At 41.2% G+C, this 20,678-nt stretch overlaps 2 protein-coding genes across 3 annotated transcripts in view; one reads left to right on the forward strand and one right to left on the reverse strand.

Annotated features, from left to right (window-relative positions):
- LOC107223181 overlaps positions 1-10,644 on the forward strand; it is a 78,784-nt gene extending 68,140 nt beyond the window's left edge. For both annotated transcript variants that reach the window (XM_046733863.1, XM_015662793.2), the window contains 2 exons: positions 5,934-7,338; positions 8,057-10,644. In XM_046733863.1, the coding sequence (XP_046589819.1) occupies positions 6,008-7,338; positions 8,057-8,405 (1,680 nt within the window). In that variant the 5' untranslated portion in view covers positions 5,934-6,007 and the 3' untranslated portion in view covers positions 8,406-10,644. The remainder of the gene's footprint in view (positions 1-5,933; positions 7,339-8,056) is intronic.
- A 9,049-nt stretch (positions 10,645-19,693) lies between these two features.
- LOC107223147 (histone H3.v1-like) lies at positions 19,694-20,191 on the reverse strand. The gene has a single exon (XM_015662743.2). The coding sequence runs from the start codon at positions 20,189-20,191 to the stop codon at positions 19,694-19,696; it is 498 nt and encodes a 165-aa protein (XP_015518229.2).
- Between the last annotated feature and the right edge of the window lie 487 nt (positions 20,192-20,678).

Here is a 20,678-nt window from a genome sequence, read left to right on the forward strand (position 1 = left end):
GTAGCAGACAAACAAAAAGTGCTTGGAGGGGGGGAATTGGGCAGCTGAAAAATCACTTCGCTGATCCACTTTCATCGATATAACCTCATTATTTTAACGCACTGACGAAAATGTGCTCTGTTATATCGTTTTAACAAACAACAGGGGTCCGTCAATTCAAAATAATTATATAATGTTTGAAACATTTGGAGTGAACGTAACTTTTTCTATATGCTGGAAGTAATTATTGTAATCCGGAGGGGTAATAAGTGAAAAAAGCCCTAACAAGATCCCTTTTTTGCGCTACGTCAAAGTTGGCAAACTTAGTCAGAATGGGGCAATCATTCTCTGAAAGCCCCCCTACACTGGGAAAGCAAATTCGGGGTGAGAACTTGAAGGCAGTTAGAAAGATAGAGGCTTAAGACGATACACATTTTACTATGTATTAAGTTTACTACCGTAGAGTTTTGGAGTGCCTGGGGTAGAAAATTGTAAAATCAGTTGATTAATTCTGAGAAACGGAGCCGTCGAGTGTCGAAGTTTCAAGGTTTGTCATAATTTTTCCTTCTATCTCGGGAAAAGTCGATAACCTCCGCGTTTTCCTGGTGGAAAATTTGTTCACGCGGTTTTCAAGAACTCGCCCGTTCAAAAAGAACAGACATCTCGTCTGTCGGATTGTGACGTACACGCAAAGATCTCGTCTTTACATCGCTTTACGTGTTCCTACGCGTGTTCCGTGCGCCTCTTTGTCGGCATCACGGCACCACGACGATCGTTTTAACTGAAGGTTCCGTAAACCTGGATCAAGTTATCTCGACTCTTCCCGTACTGTTCCTAGGTACTCCGCTTATATACTTTTCGTTTACTCGTCGGACCATAAAACTCCATGGACCTCACTCTCACCCTCACCCTCACCCTCACCCTCACCCTCACCCTCACCCTCACCCTCACCTTCAGCCTCACCCTCACCCTCACCCTCTGACACGACATACTAAAGCCTCGTGGAAGATTTACGACTGAAACTGGGACTCGGTGCGTTTCTGAAACCAGCAAACTCCCATTGACTCAAGTAGCCAGCTTTCTTTCTTGTATTTATTTTCATTTTATGGACAAGAATTAATGGATTCAGTGCACGTATATCCGACGGAATACCTAATTGACATCTATCTTTACTTTATTCAAATTCGACGTCATGCGATGCACAGTTATTATATGTATGATCTTACCACAGATCATTGAAAGCCAAGTTGGTTATAACGATATTATCATCCGGACAGCTCATTTCTTATCTAAAACTGTCATTCAAACTCTTCCATAGATTCTAGGTATACTTGGGAATACAGTGTGACGTGCCAGACTTCTCATCGAAAATTTCATCACAATAAATTTAGTATGGTTACTGTTCTCGTCTTACATTAACCATCGTTCCTTAAGTAAGATATTCAGTGAAAATTGTCACAGTGTGATATTTTAACGATTTAAAAACCCGTATTATTACATTCATACTTTCAATGTTCAATGTCTGCATTTCATCTGAATTGAATTATGCAGAAATTCAATTATAACCAAATCGTTACCATCTATAGACAAAATTATGAATCTTTTTGAAACGAACCGATTGAGGATGATCCATGAACATAATTTACTCCACACTTTTTTCGTCGATTCACGAATTTAAAATACATATCAAAAGTGAATTTACTCCTAGGGTATTCGCTGCAACGGATCCCTCGCGGTTGGTTGGAATCACAAGGTCAAATTATTGTGGTAATGCGGACATGAATTTCATGCCTTTGTTCTTCTTCGGGATATCGTTACAAATAATTGACTATGAACTTATACGCCACGGTAAAAGTATTTTCAATCTTGCGATGATATTTGGGTTTCTACCGACACCAAAAGAAGAAAAAAGAGGGAAAAGAAGCAGGGAAGACTCAAGATTGCTCCACTCACTGACGGCTAAATCGTAGCGATCCGTTCGAGTATCGGTTCCAGCTTCGAAATACCTGTGGTTTAAAAGGAATGAAAGTAGCTGACAAGTTACAACATCGTTGGTGTTGAGGCGTTAACACGAGGCTAACTAGTAAGGGAAATTCGTTGCTCTTCTGGATTAGTCAGCTAGTCTTGTAAATAATTAAGGATATGGAGTGTCCGTAGCTATAGAAGCTTGGCCACAGAGAGATCGATAAGGTACTCGCATCTGATCCACGAGAAACTGCAGTATGCCCAGGATTTCATTTCGTAAGCAAAATAGGTAGAGCTGTTAGGTAGGTATGACTTTCTATGTATACGAGTGGCATTCAACAGAGTCGCGAAACTCAAATAAATTTCACGGCAATTAAAACTTGAATTGCGAAAGTTCAGAAATATATTTCTGCGCGTGGTTAATTATAACGCTAATTTAATTAGTGAATATCCAAAACCCTATGCAATCGTCAAGAAAATATTCACAAGTTGGAAATATGTATTCACTTGATCGAGCATTCCCGGTGCGAATTGTATTGGAAAAAGCGAGAGAAAAATTCAAATATATATCGTGAAATCGAGGAAACTGCAGATAAAATGTCTCTGTATTAAATTATACACCTGCAGTGAATATTCTCAGTATGGATGTATGTAGAATTGTAAAATAATACATGTATAACGAATTCTCGCTCCCGCAACCGCCGTTACTCGTCGTTTATACGGGTTATTCCGTACCAAATCGCCAGACCTTGACACTCGTCACTCAGAATTGTATCGAGCGTTTATGGGGTTGTGATACATCCCTCCGAGAGTACGTATACCGGTTTACACAATCTTTAATGCAGTCTTTTTCATATTCATATAGTTGTGAAAAAATCGAAAAAATTTTAAAATTCGGAATTTCAATTCAATATATATCCCCCAAATTTTGGGCAATTCGGAAAATCGGTATACGTTCTCTCGAAGGGATGTGTATTACAAACCCCTAAACGCTCGATTCAATTCTGATTGCGAGTGACGCGCGACAATATCCGGCCACGTGGTATGAAATACCCCATACCGACTTCGGAATAACGCCTCGCAAAAATTTAATTCACAGTTTCATTATATTACAGGATTAAATTCTGATGCATATTCCCGACGAATAACCCGTCTGCCATCACGCGTGGCTTCTCACAAATATAAAGTTAAACGCGAAACTGAAAATATAATCTTAGAAATATTAAAAAGATTGGTGAGGAAAATCAGAGTGCAACCACGTGCCTCAAGTTTTTACACAATATTGATTGATATTAATTACGTTACTATCCAAAACCTGAAACGAATGGTCTACATAGATTTCGAGTAATTAATAGTCGATGTTGTACTTCTCATACACGGGTGCTTATGGCGCCATGGCGGTACGTGACGGGTATGCGGCGAAATGTCGCTTAACGTCAAATTCACCGAGAAAAAATGCAGGCATCTCAATGAAAAACTATTTATGTAATTGTTAAATGGTACTCCTAAGATGTTTCTAAAGTATGAAGATCTTTGTCTGTATCGTTTGCGAATAACAGTAAAAAATGTTGAGTGTTTTGCACGATTTTTCACACGGAATCCACGAGCGAATGCTCGTAAAATATTTTCACTTTGATATTTCTTTGTATTGGAGTTCCGCTGTCTTCATGGTCGTAATCTTGGTCATTTTGATTTTTGGTTTTTCTGATTTTTGACACCCACTCGTTACGTCGGTAAACTACGCTGTGTGAGCATATTTTAACTTTCGGAATTTCACTATATCGTAACTTGAATCTTCGGAATCTTTCGTTTCGGAACTTGGAGTCTTCGGCTTTCCGACCATTCGAAACTTTGTTATTTCGTAAAAGTTTTATTTCCTTACTTCAACCTCCGCCACCAAATAATTCGGAATTAGGCGCTTTCGGAACTTTTCAAATTCGGAACTTCAACCTCGCCCCATCCGCGAGGTCTTCTCTCCCTGCAGCACAAACGGGGCAATGTGAAGAGACGGTGCGGGCGTACACTAATCTAAAAGTGAAAACCGCAGGACGCTCGTGTAAACAACTGGCGGGGTTGGTTCGTTGGCAGTATTTCGCTACAATATCGGTCCGTCCAATTGTTCCGCGCCCGGTGCGTATCGCCCGAGTACTTTCCCGTGTACAATAAAACACCTCGGTACAATTAATTGAAACGGACGCTCCTGCGCCGCCATGCTTGTTATTTTATTTCATTTCTTTTTTTTTTTTTTTTGAAATTTTTTTTTATCTCCATACTATGTATCCCCTTTTTTGTGTCTCCGTTATCCGAATAATACGCGTGTTTTACCGCACAGGCTACCATACGTCGGGGCCGCCGTTGATTTTAAGACTCGTAAATCTTCACTCTAGGGCAAATTTACGTTTCATATACGTTACGTCGTATCTAACACCGCTTGGAACAGTCCTCGTTTCAGCTATCCTTATTTATGGGGCATTAGTTGTGCACCACCATCATAACCGTAACCATAACCCAAAAAGAGAATCTCGCGTTGGAACTTGTTTAAACCGTTCTTTTTCCAAATCAACCAATACGAATCACCTCAATACGCTATTTCCATACTTTCGAAACAAGTTACTCAAATTTCTAATACTCCGGTATATTTCTCACCGATGCCGCGTTAACACATATACTTAGTTTCTGGGCATAAAAGTTACAAATTAGTTCCGCAAAAACGGCTTCAATATACGGATTATACACGACCGTGTCGGCTACGATGACAATTTGTTTTCTTGCATTGGGGAACTTTGGCTCTGGAGAATATTCGAGGTATTGTATCGGCGGCGGAGTACTTCTTTACCAAAACCACCTGAACGAAATAAAGTTCTTCTGAGTCGGTAGACCGAGAATAGTTATTGCCCAATTATTCAGCTTGCTCCTGCAGACCCTCTCCCCCTTGTTTTCTCCTTACGCTGGAAAAACCGAGATCCTGAAAGGAAATAGAGCGCGGAGGAAAAAAGCACCGTATATCCGCCTCGTGGTTTTATTTCTATCCGTAAATTGATAGTGACGGAAAATCAATCGTTAGGCTAAAACAAAACCGAGACTGCGTGTCAACTCCATCGGCGTTAAATTCGATGATGAAGTTTTCATTGCCGAGAACATTCACGCGGTATAATAAAGCCCCGCCATTCCCGTGTGCTTCCAATCGAAAAATTTCACCCCTTCTGGTTTCATCGTATTATAGCCAATACTCGACCACGCTCCAATCAATCAGAGAGGCGCGAATTCCAGTCGGTGATTATACCGCCGGGGTTCAACAGCCTGCTCATTGTTTTCAGCTATTGCGACAAAGTGAACTGGTGCGTCGGGTCGCCCAACCCTAATTGGAATGAGCTCTGTTAGGCAGACACACTGCCACACGAAACGTGATTGAAATTTGCTCATAACTTGAAATGTAAATTTAGAGCATCCCTGAACTACAAAGTGTCGCTGACGATATTATTTTATTATGTATCACTCATCCTTGTTATACACACCGTGTCGAATCATCCGGCTAGTGATAATAACTTGCCACTCTGCTGTAAATTTGCTTGTCGACGTAGTGAATCAAGCTGTTTTTATTTATTATTTTTTTTTTTTATACAAAATTAAGACATGATTCAATCCAAATTCCAGCGAAATACTGGTGAGTTATAACGGAGGGCAAGTTTTCGAAGCATATACTAAATCCCAAGCGGAAGACGGTTAGGTTATAGCCAAACCTTGCACCGTTTGTTACAGAGGCCCAAAATTACACAGACTACGGTCGTACAATAACTTTGAAACCCACGCGAGTGCGTGTCGTACACATATATACATATACATGTATATATATATATATATATATTATATGTATAATTGCGTTGATTTGCGACAGTGGTTCCGCACGTTTCCGCCGAGCCGCATCGATCGAGTCCCGTCCCCGTACGCGGTCTGGTCTAACGAAAATATTTCTTTTCCGAATGTTGCAGACATGCGCTGCTCCGGAGGGCCGTGATACTTGGAGGAGGCGAATCGCGAGCCAGAGAAAGAGACGACCGCCAGGATGCTTCAGCCGTGGTGCAGCGGAAGCGCCCGCTGCGTACGCAAGGCGCTTTTCTTCGTCTTCATATGGGGATTGATAATGATCGCCGCTATACAGTTCCGTCACATGGAAACAGTACAGGAGAATGTGGCTGGATCCGCGTCCCACGGAGCCAGCCTAAGCTCCGGTCGTTTTCTCCTACAGCAATTGATTGATTCCAGCTACACCCGCGAGCCTGTTGTCCCGGTGACCCAGAGCCCCCTGGAAATGGAGCCGCTCCTCGACAAGACCCCTTCACGGACCGAGGACAAGCTGATCGAGGAAATCGAGACGAGGCTCCCGAGTCTACCTCTCGCCTATTGGAACCGTAATAAAAATAACAAGGCGATGCACTACAAGAACGAAAGTTGCGCCAAATTTCCAAGTATATTTGACCTCGAGTTCAACAACATCTACTGGCAGAGCATGCACACCTCGAACGGCTCCTTTCAGCTCTTTGGCGCTTTCTACGACACCAGGGAACTGTCCAAGATTGGGCCGGCAGTCAGAATCGTCGGCATGATCAACAGGATCGAACCGACTGTGAAGAGCTTCTGCCAGATCTGGTACGAGGGTGAGAAAGAACCGCAGCTGGTCGAGACCTTCGAGTACAAATACGTTTGGTACTCGAAGTGGGGCAACTACAAGCAAGGTATATATCAGCCGTACATAATCACGTGTAGAGTACCCCAAAGTCACCATAAACAGGTGCCAGCCTCGGTGTCGTTGGTGCCGAAGGCATGCGACACAGCGACAAATAATCTGAGGGTAATTTACAACAAACCGCCGGAAAAGAAGGACTTCGCTGTTTGCGTCAAGGGGCTGGACTTCCTTCACGAAGATCTCTCTGTCAGACTGGTCGAGTGGATCGAAATGATAACCCTCCTCGGTGCCGATAAAATATTCTTCTACGAACTTCAGGTCCATCCGAATATCAGCAAGGTGCTGAACTACTACGAGAAACTTGGCAAGATACACGTCACTCCCTTGACCCTTCCTGGGGGTCAGCCGAACGTTCCCGCATTCCAACACATGTACCTCACTAAAAAGATGAACCACAAACGTCAGAACGAGCTCATACCGTACAACGACTGTCTCTACAAACACATGTACGAGTACGAGTATATAGCGCTGTTGGACATCGACGAGGTTATCATGCCCGTTCAAGACGCAACGTGGAGGGAGTTGATGGACAGAATATTGCCAAAGTCCTTGAAAATCCGGAACGAATCGAGAGCTTCCTACAACGTCAGGAACGTCTACTTCCTCGACGATCTTCTACACTCGCATGGATGGTTCAAAGACGTGCCAAGGTACGTACAATTTCAATAATCCGCATTTCCTGCTTCTTATAATTTCCGGGATATCAGGAATTCAAGACACGATCGGATGACCTTCTCCAAGCCGAACGAGGATACGCAATGATTCGCGAGCCATTTTTGTATCTTAAACTCCGTGAAAATGTTTTGTGCGGCACTAAAAAGTGCAGTTTGTCAGCATTAAATGGCGAGGTTTTGCCGACGTAGATCTACGCTTACGGATCACGCTCGCGCATCATTCATGCGTATCTTCTTCTTCGTCGTACAATATTGCTGCATGCGATCTGGCACTAGGGTAATTTGTTTACGTAAATCTTCCGTCGCTCGGTACGGATTTGGCTGCAAAAAGTATCCCTCACGTCGTGCTCTCATGATGCATTTCATCATGCCTGAAAAATCGTCAATGTTTGTTTAAAAAAACTGCCCTATTTACCGTATATCCTGTGGGTACAGATTTGTCGAAATAACTATGATTGCCACTTTGCGATTCCAGCTTAAACAAAAAAAAACCTAAATAAATAAAAAAATAAAAAGTAGATGATGATACTTTTTAAATCCGAATTCGCGCCAAGCGAGCCAAGGTTTGCAAAAGAATGTGTTATTCTGATGTCATATGGATGAAAACTGCTTCAGGCCGGCTCGGCTATGGTAATTAACGCGCAGCTGTAATTCCTTGAAGAACATTGAGATGACCGAAGCGTTTTGTTTGCAGGTACATGCACATGCTCCAGCACGTCTACAGGGCGCAAAACTTTACGAAGCCGAATCAGTACGTGAAGTGCTTTCACAACCCAGAACGAGTTGTAACCCTTCACAATCACTTCCCGCTAGCTTGTCTGGGATCTGGCTGCACCAGCTACCCAATAGAAACGGAGGACGCCCAGCTTCAGCATTATCGCGCTGACTGCGTCAAGTCCCTGAAGAAGTCGTGCGTCGAGTACAGAGAGAACAGCGTGATGGACACGACGATATGGAGGTATAAGAACAAGCTTATCGACAGGGTTACGCGGACGCTGAAGACTCTTGGATTCTTCGGACCCGGCTACGCCTCGGAGAGATAGTCAACGGCCCCAAGAGGAGCCAGGCGATCTGGGTCCAGAAGAATCAACCCACTGAGACATCGAATGGACTTTTGATGATGATGATGATGATGATGATGGTGATGGTGATAATCGTCGGGGCGATAAGCAGAGCCCGTTGATCGCCAACACCTACCTACGTACTTTGAAAAAGGAACACTAAGAAGATTTTAATAGTTGTGCGATGTTTCTACTTCGACCGCATTGTGTAAATGTCTATGTTTGTCTCTACTGTGTGTCTAGGTGGAGTGATTCGTTGAAGTAGCAGCTGTTGGACAGAGTTCGATTTTGGAGCACGCCACAGCGGTTATCTTGCGACAACCATTATTTGTATATTATCATTCTAGTGTAGTTTTTAACAAGACGGCAAGGCTATTGTCATCCTAATCGGGAAGAACGGAAGCCGTTTCGTCGAGTATCTTTGAACGGGCATCCGGAGATCCCCGATGTGTTATTATGGGGTTATTCTGCAAAGGAGAACACACGAAGGTAGTGAATACGATATATCAGTTGATTTGAAAGGACAGAATTGTTTCCTTTAAATTTAGGAATGCATCGCACGTGGAATCGCATTGCGCCGATGTATATAATAAATTAATTATTTACGCGTGGAATAAGCAGGATACATTATTTTAATCAACGCATCGTCAGACGCGCATAAAATGCGTGTGGTCGACGAACTGATTGCGAAGTAGTTTAATTTCGTTGCATCACCAAATAAACAGCACGGTGTATAGTTAACCTGTAAGAGTCAATATTTAATGTCAAAACAAACGAGATTTAAAAGAGAGAAAATCCACTATGATCCACCGCGAAGGTATTTTCACGCGATGGGGGTAAAAAGGATAATTGGGCGAGAGGTGTACTGTAATTGATTGACAGAAAAATTATGAATCAGATGAAAAATATTTGAGATTTGGCAAATAAGTGTACCTCGTTGCAAAATCAGGCCAACATGCTAGTGTAAATTTAAAGTAAGCGAGTGCGCTGAATTAAATTCTTTTATCTTACAAACTCTGCAGAAATTTACCTAAACCGTTTAGGACGTAAAACGAAAGATAAAAATAAAGAAGAAGAAGAAGACTGAATTCGTACAGAGAACATTAAGATCCCCATCGCGTGGTACAATAATGTGCAAGAATGAGGTTGAAATGAGAATTGACAAAAAAAAAAAGAAAAAGCAAAAAAAAATGAAGATACATCAAATAAATTTTCGAAACCGTGTAATTAATTATAACCGTGTAAGTAAGTAAGTAAGTTTTAATTAGTGGTGAAATTTGCTCCTACTTTAAGTGCCAACCCGCGAGGGTGTCTCAGTGCCTACGGAACTTAATTATTAGTATAATTAAACGTTGGTTGTCAGACTATTATTTCTAAGACAAATCGCTAGTGAGTAATGCCCCGTATGCATTTATACCTGTACATCATTTCATGCGTTAGGTGAAATATTTAAATTATATTCAACCGTGTAGGATATAAATTTCTCTGCGCGGCAGTACATACGTGTCTATCATAGTCACCGGTGAACGCGCTTGGGCCTCGCTAATAAATACCCTATACCCGTTTACCAAAAAACAAATCAATGCTTAAAAAATAAGAGAAAAAAAACCGAAAGTTAAACTGAAGAAAAAAATGTTGATAAAATCAAAGAAAAAAGAAAAACATCCTCGGGGCTCTCGCGGAGGCTTCCTCCTTTCTATTCACCCACCAACCTACCTTTAACCCGGGTCTCTGAACCGAAAACCATTCTCTGTCACCGGGAGGCCTTTCAACCCGTCTCAAAGTCTCGAAAGGCACGTAGAAAACGCTTCGCTCGCTCTTATTATGTATACAGTTTCACCTCCACAAAGTAACATCTATAAGTATATCGCCATTTTTTTTTCACCGCCTAAATAACTGCGGAAATTTCTTTGTGTTGCATTTTTTTTTTTTCTCTCTTGATTCACTGCAGACAATTAAAAGCGGCCTTTTCTTTCGAAAACACCACCGTCCCGGAGTATATTAAAAAGATGATAAAATAAGCCTCTTTTTCATATCTTAAATCGTGTATACCGAGTCAACGGTATTACGAAAGAGATATTTTATCTTATTTTTTATTTTTTTATTGTCATTTTGTTATGTCTTTTCGTGTATTTCTTTTCTTTATGACTTGATTCTGAGAAACGCATTATACTTTGGCAAAACTATGCAAAGCTCGGACGGTGATAAAAGCATGTTATCATATCCAGAAACAATAAAACCCACGATGTCGGCAAATATATATATAATGAATAACAAAAAAAAATAAATAAATAAAACTTGCCGTTGACATAATTCACGAAATCATATAATACGCGGCTAGCGAAGAATAATACGAAAAGTCTGCAAGTAATCCTTTATTTCATTGCGATCTCTATCGGATGATGCATTGATACTTGGGCGCAGCTTCAATGTTATATTCGTTTGATTGTTATCAGTTTGTGCGTACTTGAGTCATGTAAAAAAAATGTAAAAAAAATTTCTCTTTCTTTCTATTTTTTTTTTCTTCTTCCATCAGACGTCAATCGGACAGAATCAATGAATGGGGTTAAACATTCGTAAAAACGTTAATAACAGGTTTTGCGCATCGAGACTAGAGTGAAATATAATTCGCGGAATTTTCGCTTCTCGGTTGAAGATGCTTGCCGTTGTCGAAGGGCCCCGTTTGGAGAGTCTCCCCAATCCATTTCTCGTTCCCGTTCCCGTTCCCGTTCTCCCCATCCGGTTTCTTCATCCTCCACCGATGCGCCGTTCAACGACGCTTTGTTCTGGAGATCTCAAGGTTGCGACTTAACTCGAGTGCTTTGGATCCTACTTAAGCGCGGATGTAGCTACATCTCCTCGTGTGCAATATATCTCGGTATAGTCTACACTTACCTGTGCATGAATCCGTCATCCCCGCTTACGATTAGATTATACAGAGCGACGTTACCCTATGCATGAATATGTTTAAATTTCACTTCCTGATGACCGTAAATCGAAGAAAACGTTACACGTATATTATATGTTTATTATATTATATGTGTGTGTGTGTGTGTGAGTTCGGTTGAGGTTGAGTTCGGGGAGTTTCAATTTTTCGAAAAATCTTTACTACGCATTAGCTGGCGTAAGTTAATTTAACGATATTTGATCTATCGTTTGAGAAAAAATATATTATTTCCTCTCGGTTTCATCGATCTTCATTTCTGTAACGCGGTACTTTTAACGTAAATATGCTGTATGACATGTCACGTCGTTCCCCCACGTCGTCGTGATTTTTTTCCTCCGTTTACAGAGGTCGTAAATTTCTCGGACGGCCGGTTGTAAATTAATTTTTCCTGAACAAACGTACATTCAATCTTTGGCCAACCCCGTGTGCTCGCCCACGTACACGTATATTCAAATGTATCCGTATACGCGTATTCTGTTAGACACGGATTTGACACAGGGATAAGAGCGGCGGCGGCCTTCTCCGTCCCTCGTGTCGCGAGTGGCGTTCTTGACTCGTTTGTCATCCGGCCACGTTTTAAATTCTACAAAATTTGGGCATTTTTTATCCTCGAGGAGAACGAACCCTTCCCGTCGTTTCCCCATCGTTTCGCCCCGTCCGACCTACTGCACAGATATAGGCACGGCATAGCCGAGAGACATTTGACAAGTGTTGAGGCGGTTACTCGACAAAGACCCCCCCCCCCACCCACCTCCCGGGCAGCATCCGTTTAAAATTAAATCGGAATTGCTCACCAGATGACGATTGGGGTCAATACACTCCGCTTCCATTGCCAATCCTATAATTTTTCATCCCGGTGTAATTTGAATTCGAAAACATCCTTAGGAAGATGAAGAAAACTCATCTCTGTAAGTCGTCTACCGCTAATTCGATATTCTTCCGCGAACTGCTTGCCTACAGCAGGAACGTTTCACTCGAAAAAACGATTGTACCCTTGTGGTTTATCTCCAGAACGACGCGCGACTCAATAATTCCTCCTTCAACCTGTTCCTAACTTCATGGCGAACCTTGATCGCTTTCTAAATAAATCGTGTTATTGTTGATGTTATTATTATTATACCTAAATATACCCATATTGTTATTCTGTGGAAAAATATTACTATCATTATTGTTGTAATCGTGATCCTACTTGTTATAGCAATGATTGGATTTCATTACCCTCGTTATATTAATTGTATCATATGGCTACCCAGCTTATAATTGTATGTTGTCGAAGTGAAGTAATAGAAAGGTGCAATTTATAGATGAATTGATAGAGGGCGATTTACGTTTGCCATAATCCTAACTTTATACTTTCATTTTTTTTATTTTTTTTTTTTTTTTTTTAACCAGTAGTTGAATTAATTGTTTTTTAATAACGGATCAGCTACGAGCAAAGATCGTTGCGCAGATATATTGAAAACAATTATATAACCCGTATACTGTATCGGTACAGGTATATCGATTAAAGCTGCTGAGGTGGATGTATAGTCGATTCGCGTCTTGCGAAACGACGCTGTTCGAGCTAAATATAACTGATATAAAAATGGTCGTAATGGTCTGTGGACGTTGAGGTTCTGCAATAAAATTGCAAAAACAACAATCAATTTATCTCGGCAGTTTTGAATTCATCGCCCAGTGCTTGTACATTTTTATTATTTAGAGGCTATCGTGATATTATTAATGACTCCTTTCGAGAAGCAAAAAATCGACGCATCATAGCTAAAATCGGTCGGGATCCTATTATACATATATACGGGTTTGCTTTGATGTGTACTCTTTCGTCTTTCCACGCCATTTTGCCTCAAAATGTAACGAAACTTTGCCAAATATATGTCGGCGTCTATGTACGAACGTCGAATCGCGGTACCAAAGTTCAATGCAACTATTCCCGGCACGGTGTTCACCGCGTTACCAGAAGTTTTAAAACTTGCGGTAAATTTGCTTTTCGAAACGACAGTTGACAATGACTATTATTGTCATTGCATTATAAATAATTATAGTTATTTAAAGGCTTATGCTCAATCTTAATTTTTCTTTTTCCCCTGCGCTATTCCTGTAACGTGAAATATTACCGTGCGTGTATTTTTGTATATACATAATACGAATACCTTATTACATTGATAGAAAATCTGATAACGACCAAACCTATTCAATATCCTGTTTAATAATAATAATAATAATAATAATAATAATAATAATAATAATAATAATCTTTACAATAATGATAATGATAACTATAACAGTAATAGTACCTCCTACTGTACTTCAATATCACGCTCAATATACTATAACTATGGTGCTACGTAAGCATGATTAAGCGCAAGCATTTGTAACTTCTTAATTTACCTTTCCTTGTATTAAATATTATGGGCGTCACGTGTATATTTATAATTAGAAATTTTTAATGGAAATGTTAGTCGGAACCGGCTGCGAAATGGACTGAATCCGTTTGCTTATGATTTATCGTTATTTTAAAGTCTAAGACTGATGAAATAATAGTCGAGAAATGAATTTATGTCTTTACATATTACGGATAATCTGAAGTTGGATGATTGTAATAGTGAAAATTTTCGGAACCGAACCAGAGTCGAAACTAAACATTGTTTTAAGAAACGAAAAACTGTTCCGGTTGAATTTATTTAGGTACGTATCATTCAAAGTACAGAATATCTGAATAATGTTTAAGAAATAAGATGCCTCTGTTACGTAACTGGTTTCCGGCGTGTATACGCATGTAGCATGCAAATGTTGTAAACTTCACAACTGTACCTATTTTGTACACACCGCTAACGTAAGATGTATACCTTGGGTTTGCCAAAGATACGAAGGATTCTCCTCCTGGGAGAGCTGGAGGAAGAGACGAGTAAAAAGGTGAACCAAATTGCCGCGTTATTCCAAAACGCCCACGGCAAGATACGCGGTGGCTACAGGATTCCGTGTTGCAAAGTTTATTCGTTTTTTTTTTTTTTTTTTTTTATGCAAACTATTGTCTTAACAAACCTATTTCGCTCGAGGCTTCGGTATTCCATCCGCGATAATATTCGGTACGAGCTTACAGTATCATCACCGGGGAAAAAAAACCGTACGACTCGTCGCTCGCAGCATCCGCATCGGTAACTCGTTGAAATTATTATTCTCGATTAGGTCACGCCTGGTGAATTCCACGCGGCGAATATACGAAACGAACGGTATCTAATGACTCGCGTCTGCGGCAAACTCATTCAATTGAGTAGAATTTCACCCGTCCGAGGGAGGCTTTATATCATATCCCATCAATACGCGGCTGCAGATCTCCGTTTCCTTTGTTACAACCGGAATCTTTGGTCAGGGAGAATTCGGCAAGAATAGAAAATATATGAGCAAGATTACCGCGGGTGTTTCAGATGGATTACCTATCTCGTTACTGATCATTTCGGCTCTTATATTATGAAGCTTTTCTCGATCACGAAATCATTTCAATCGTCGACGGATTATCAAATAATTGCTGGAACCGTTACAGCAGCTGAATCCTTAAATTTTACGTGTATTGGAGCACGACTTCTTTTCCCCGTCCTCACAATACGCGGAGGACCAGAAAGTCTGTTTAACATCTTTTACCCGTCGTCATCCATAAATTACGCTACGTTCTCAGCGGGGATGGTATATCGATGTTTAGGTACATCGAAATATGGATGAAAAGAACAATATAGGAAGTCATGGAAAAACGCAATAACTTTTAAAAAAATTGATTCCATTTTTTCTTGTCATCATTATGAATTATTTATCCAACTACTCTACGAATCCACTGAAGATATCTGCGTGATAACTTGTTCTCGGCTAACAATTGAGGAGGAGATATGTAATATCGCGTAACTTCAGGAAACATCAACCCTTAATAAAAATACGGTACCCTTTACAACCCCGCGAAAATCTCTCCTAGGCATGCATGTAGGGAAAAAGGGACAAGGGCGAAATTTCTAAGGAAAAAAAGTAACTTGACATAATTTATGGATAGGTATCTTTATGAGATTCCGGAGGCTTTTAGGCACGTGGAGCTTCTCGGACGAAAGATTCTGAGTCTGCTCTTATCTGGCGACGAAAATTCTCTCGATATATATGTATGTGTGTGTGCGTGTGTGCGTGTATAGGTAAGAAAAGCTGAAGCGCGTGGGGCTAAACAACTTTTGCGACTCATCTCGCTCTGCGAAGCTTATACCATCTGTATACAATACCATATTTCTATATACACCCACCCCCACACAACAATAATCGATAAGGGTTGTAGGGTAAAGACGGTGTTTCGGGTGAAACTCGTGCGGTTCAAGGACCTTGATTAATTCGTTCAATCGTTTGTTTTTCCAAAAATTCGGGTGCTTTCCTTCGCCAGGTTTACCTTCCTGCAAAGCTGCGTTAACGGCGGAACGATTTTTGACAAAGATAAATATCGCGGCCACTTCCGGTGGCTGTCATGTAAACCCCCCATCCCACCCCCCCTTTGTGATAAAAATCTTTATGAAAATATATAAATATATTATACAGATAAGCGTTGTATGCTAGATATATGTTGCACACCCGCCGCTATAGTACGATGATAAAGTATCGACGTATATGCCGATCGTGGCTGTAAGACGGCAATGTTGTTCGCGTTGCGCAAAAGCTGGGACGAATCAGTCAATGGTAGGATCTAGCCTTCAGATTATTGGCGTAACGAATACAGAAGGCACGCCAATATACCCTTTTCACGGTAGAGGTAGGTATACGTGGTAGTTCTCCTAATACCTAACACAGATTCACGTGCACGGATAATATGTACACGGTGGTCCAGAAAATTGCGGAAAATCGTTCGAAATAGGAAGAAAACGTACCGATTAAATTGTTCGAATACCAAAACGGACCTTTCCATATTTTCCTTCCCTGAGTACAGTCTTCTCTTATTACTGCAGCAAGTGTGCAAGTATTAACGATCCATGGATTATTTCCTTGGTACGTGATCCGTAATACTTCGGGTAAAATCAGCGTAATTAACGACGCTCGCCGCAGCAACACGTCCGTATTATAAACACACGGCGATTTCGCGCATCTCTTTAAAACTCGAATAGCTCGAGTGAAGTAACACCGCAATCCAAAACAAGGGAGGATACGCAAGCCTATCTGACACCGAGTGTAGGGATTCTACCCGAAATACGGTGTGGCTTGGCTCTACCTCGGGGAAAAACGAGGGGTGCCTTCCGGGTTCCACGGCTCATCTCCGTCTTATTGCTACGTGAACATTACTAAACGGGAAAATGGCAGCAAATTTGGGGACAATATCGCCAACGTCGTTGAGAGCCCCTTCTGTGTGTCTTCATTTTGCGGCACTGGCACACAATGTATATTGTTGTTATTTATTAACGTCAACGCGTGACTGCGCCAATGAAATTCTCCATCCGATATTAGGCAAGGGTTGTGCGTTAAACGCAGAATGACTCGAAATTCGACACTGAAAAAACAAATTCACGATAGCACGAAAGCATCGTTTGGAATAAATTTTTATAACCGATCGTTCGCAGCTCACGTGTAATGAAAGAAAAAAAACATACATCGCAGCGCGGTATAGATATGTATTTCCTTTTCCAGATATGAGAACTCTGCAATCCGTAGGTTGATGGCAGATGCGTCATTCATATCGGGAACGATGTACGGTTATCGTTATCAGGCTAGATAGGAGAGCGCACACAACCAAATGGTAAACAATGAAAATAAGTTCTATACTCCGTTTAAATTAAAGGCCAGACGTGCTGCAGCGAAGTTCCACAGGCGAAGAGCGTATTATTCGCGATAATCTGGTATAAGCTGTACGTTCCTAACGTTGGAGGATAATGCACCTACTACCCTTGCGTTAAAAAGCCAAAGTATCAAGTTTGCACGATTCTACGCGCAAACTAGACGCTTCTCATGGGAAAAAATAATAGCGAAACGCTGTTAAAAAACAGGCCAAAATGTAACCTCGGTTTACGGTATCTCATCACGTCGCCACCAAGCTTCAGGAAATATTGCACTTTGGAAAGGTTTTTTTTCCAGGGAATCCCGTCTCTCTACGGGAATACCTTATTAATCCACTTTTATGGGAGCAGTTTACCGCGCAGTGCTTTTCAAGTGCAGTAAGGTGAAGGTCAGCATTTTTAAAATGTCAAGTTTCGTCTGATCTGATACGGTGAACCCAAGATAGTGGATTGTTAAGCGTACGCCAATTCTACAAACCGTGTAAAATATTGAACTCGGATAATTTTATATTTTTCGTCTCGGAATTTTGTTTCACGAATTGTTTCAATTACTTTACTAATTGTGATTAACCGTATTCATAAATGTAATATTTAATCGTGAAGCAGTTTTAATATCAAAGAAATTAATCAGTGCTTCGAGTTCTGTGTATCTCGCTGAATTTCACAACCTCAATTTATGTACTATGAAAATGCATTACTAAACTAAAAGTGTTTTTATTCAGGTAAAATCAATTCAACACATCGATTGAAAATCATTTATACCATACATCGACAGAGCCATAATCAATGCACTAATAAAAAAGTGGGTATGTACAAAATTTCATGCACAAGTAAATTCTTCTCGTTAAGAAGTTCCGCTACGTAGGTGAGTACACGTATCCTTCTATTCTGTGACATGCACACACAAACTAACTTCAAGGATGTGTATACTTCTAGAGGAGAAGTGGATTAGATGTTCCCGTCGCGGCATCGCCAGATGTCGATGCGGAGTATTCGTTCTGCCAATTTCCTTGGTGGATTATCGTGACACCTTGTACAACAATAGATCGTCGAGCGAAACGAGCCGAGAACACGTAGCCGAATACGCTGCACACGTGCTTAAACTCCCACACAACATAGGGAAAGGTGCGAGTGTACCGAGCCGAGAACTGAAGCAACGGAATCGGTTGAATGCGGATCGCGAATAGAGAACATGGGACCATGTGCGCAGCTGGCGGAGCTTCCAAGACCAAAGACGCGACGAAAACCACGGCTAAGCGGCTGTGTTCCAGCTGTGCAACCGCTGCCGAATCCTTACATTCTCGGCGAACTGATTGGCCGTTGGTACTTCCGCCACTTCCCACAGCCAGGCAATTCACTCCTCCCCGTCGTTCGGATGGCTGCAAATTCGATGGAGTTATCAGGCCCCGGTTCGTCAAAGAGAAATCGCCGAGTAGGTGCCACTGCACCTCTCCCGACGCGGTTGAGAAATTCTCGCTAATTTCATCGAAGCAGGAATTCGCCGGGTATTAATAGAACGCATGAGCAAGCTGCTGTGCTAAATACTTAGAGGCGTCAGTTTTGTCGAGGGTTGATTGGGTCGTTGAGCCGCTGGGCTGGGGATTGAACAATGCCTCTGCAGCATATGCCGCGTTCAGGCTGCTTGTACGCGTCGTTACGGCAAAGTGACGCAAGTCTTCTGGCCAATTATATCTGTTTTATGGACCTACTTTTCATTTGGGCTTAATTTATCACTTCTCGGGCTACATTGTTCTCCTAACGACTGATCGTTCCACTGCCGTCAATTACCATGCTCTGGTATATCACTTATTTTCACTTATTTTCACACTTTTATACGCCCTCGGATTTCCGCATACGGTTTGCGAGTTTTATCGACGTCTGAAGTAATGGATATTATATTATCGCCAAGCCGTTAGATCGCTGAAGCGAATATGCCGTCTCGCTGATAAAAGTTCATCGCGAATGAACGGGCGAAAGTGGCATCCCCTGGTTGTGCAGCTACTACGACTGACATCCTCAAACCTTGTTGAACTATCTGACCTAGCGTGGGTCTCTAACGACCTCAAGCCAAGTTGGAGGTGGCGCAGATCGTACGATGTCTGCTTCAGAAGTTCCTTCACTTCGCCAGTTCTTGGAAGAGTACGTCACGATATGCAGAGGTATACCAGATTGCTGTGGTAAACTTTGTGGCCAATCGGTCATACCACAAAGTTACGTGTGCGGCACATACTGCGCACAAGGGGCGGTCGGTTGCCAAACTTTGGTGATTTGCAAAAAGCAATCACTATATATTTCTGTCGTTCTTGGAGGAACGGGAAGCAGTATCGCGTCACTTGATTATCAACGCAACACATCACGTCAATAAATTATCAGTGTCGTTATTCAATTTAACATCATACATTCATCGTAAACATTTTCATTTGGATGAATATAATGGTAATTAGCCGACGATCACTAATAAGTATCTAACTGGTATACAAGGATGTATTGAAAAGCATTGATAAATGGTCGCTAATCACCTTTAAGTTACGGGGCAAACATTAAACGTCGAAAGTACGCTGAAGCCCATTTTCTATGTCAAAATAAACAAATTGACCACGTTGTGTGTCATTCACGATATAGGGGCAAGAGTCAGTTTTCAAAAAAGTTTTGGCCGATTTTGGTAAATCAGGTAGTAGCCTTTTGCGTAAGATGGCTAACAATTTGTCTAGGTTTTTGTGTGCAACATTGGATTCGATAGCCCACTGCCTCAGTTCATCATACTCATTTGCTTCTTCCTCTTCCTCCGCAGACTCACCATCGCCAGATCCTCTCTGCTCTTGCTCCTCTGCAGCCTCCGATTCATTACTTGCGTCCTCTTGTTCATCTGCATTTGATTCAGCTGTTATATCAGCTTCTCTTTCCTCTTCATTTTGCTCTGTTAAATCTTTATTCGAATTATCGCTGTCTTCTTCCATGTATGCTTCAAGGTCGTTTCTTTCTTGTTGCAGGCCTATAACTGGGTATTCTGGAACTGGTGGTTCAGGACCATCTGCCATTATGATAAAATATTTATATTGATTTGATGGAGATTTTTAGTTGATTATAAATCAAGGGGGGACTCCGGTGAAATTTCGATAATAACGAGTTTTCATCTTTGAAATGACTAAAACAGATGTGATCAAAAACTCTTTCCAATAAAATTAAGGTTATGGTAGTATGTGTGCTGAAAAAAAATGTCAACTTTCTGCGATGAAAGTGTATGAGCAAAGAACTTTTGGTAGAAAATTTCCAGCGCATCGCTACCAAAAGTTCCTTGCGCATACACTTTCATCGGAGAAAAATGGAATTTTTTTCAGTACACATATTACCATAATCTAAATTTCTTTTAAAGGAATTTTTGATCATATCTGTTTTGGTCATTTCAAAAATAAAAAACTTCATATTACCGAAATTGCACTGGAATACTTCCTTGACCCATTAAAGCCCAGGAAAAAACTGAACCAGATAGCATCAAACTAACTATTCCATTCATCGCAAAATAAA

The sequence above is a fragment of the Neodiprion lecontei genome, chromosome 3, assembly GCF_021901455.1.
Source record: "Neodiprion lecontei isolate iyNeoLeco1 chromosome 3, iyNeoLeco1.1, whole genome shotgun sequence".
NCBI lineage: Eukaryota > Metazoa > Arthropoda > Insecta > Hymenoptera > Diprionidae > Neodiprion > Neodiprion lecontei.

Coding starts and splice junctions, on each gene's coding strand:
- LOC107223147 (XM_015662743.2), bottom strand. CDS start 20,191: ATGGCAGATGGTCCTGAACCACCAGTTCCAGAATACCCAGTTATAGGC.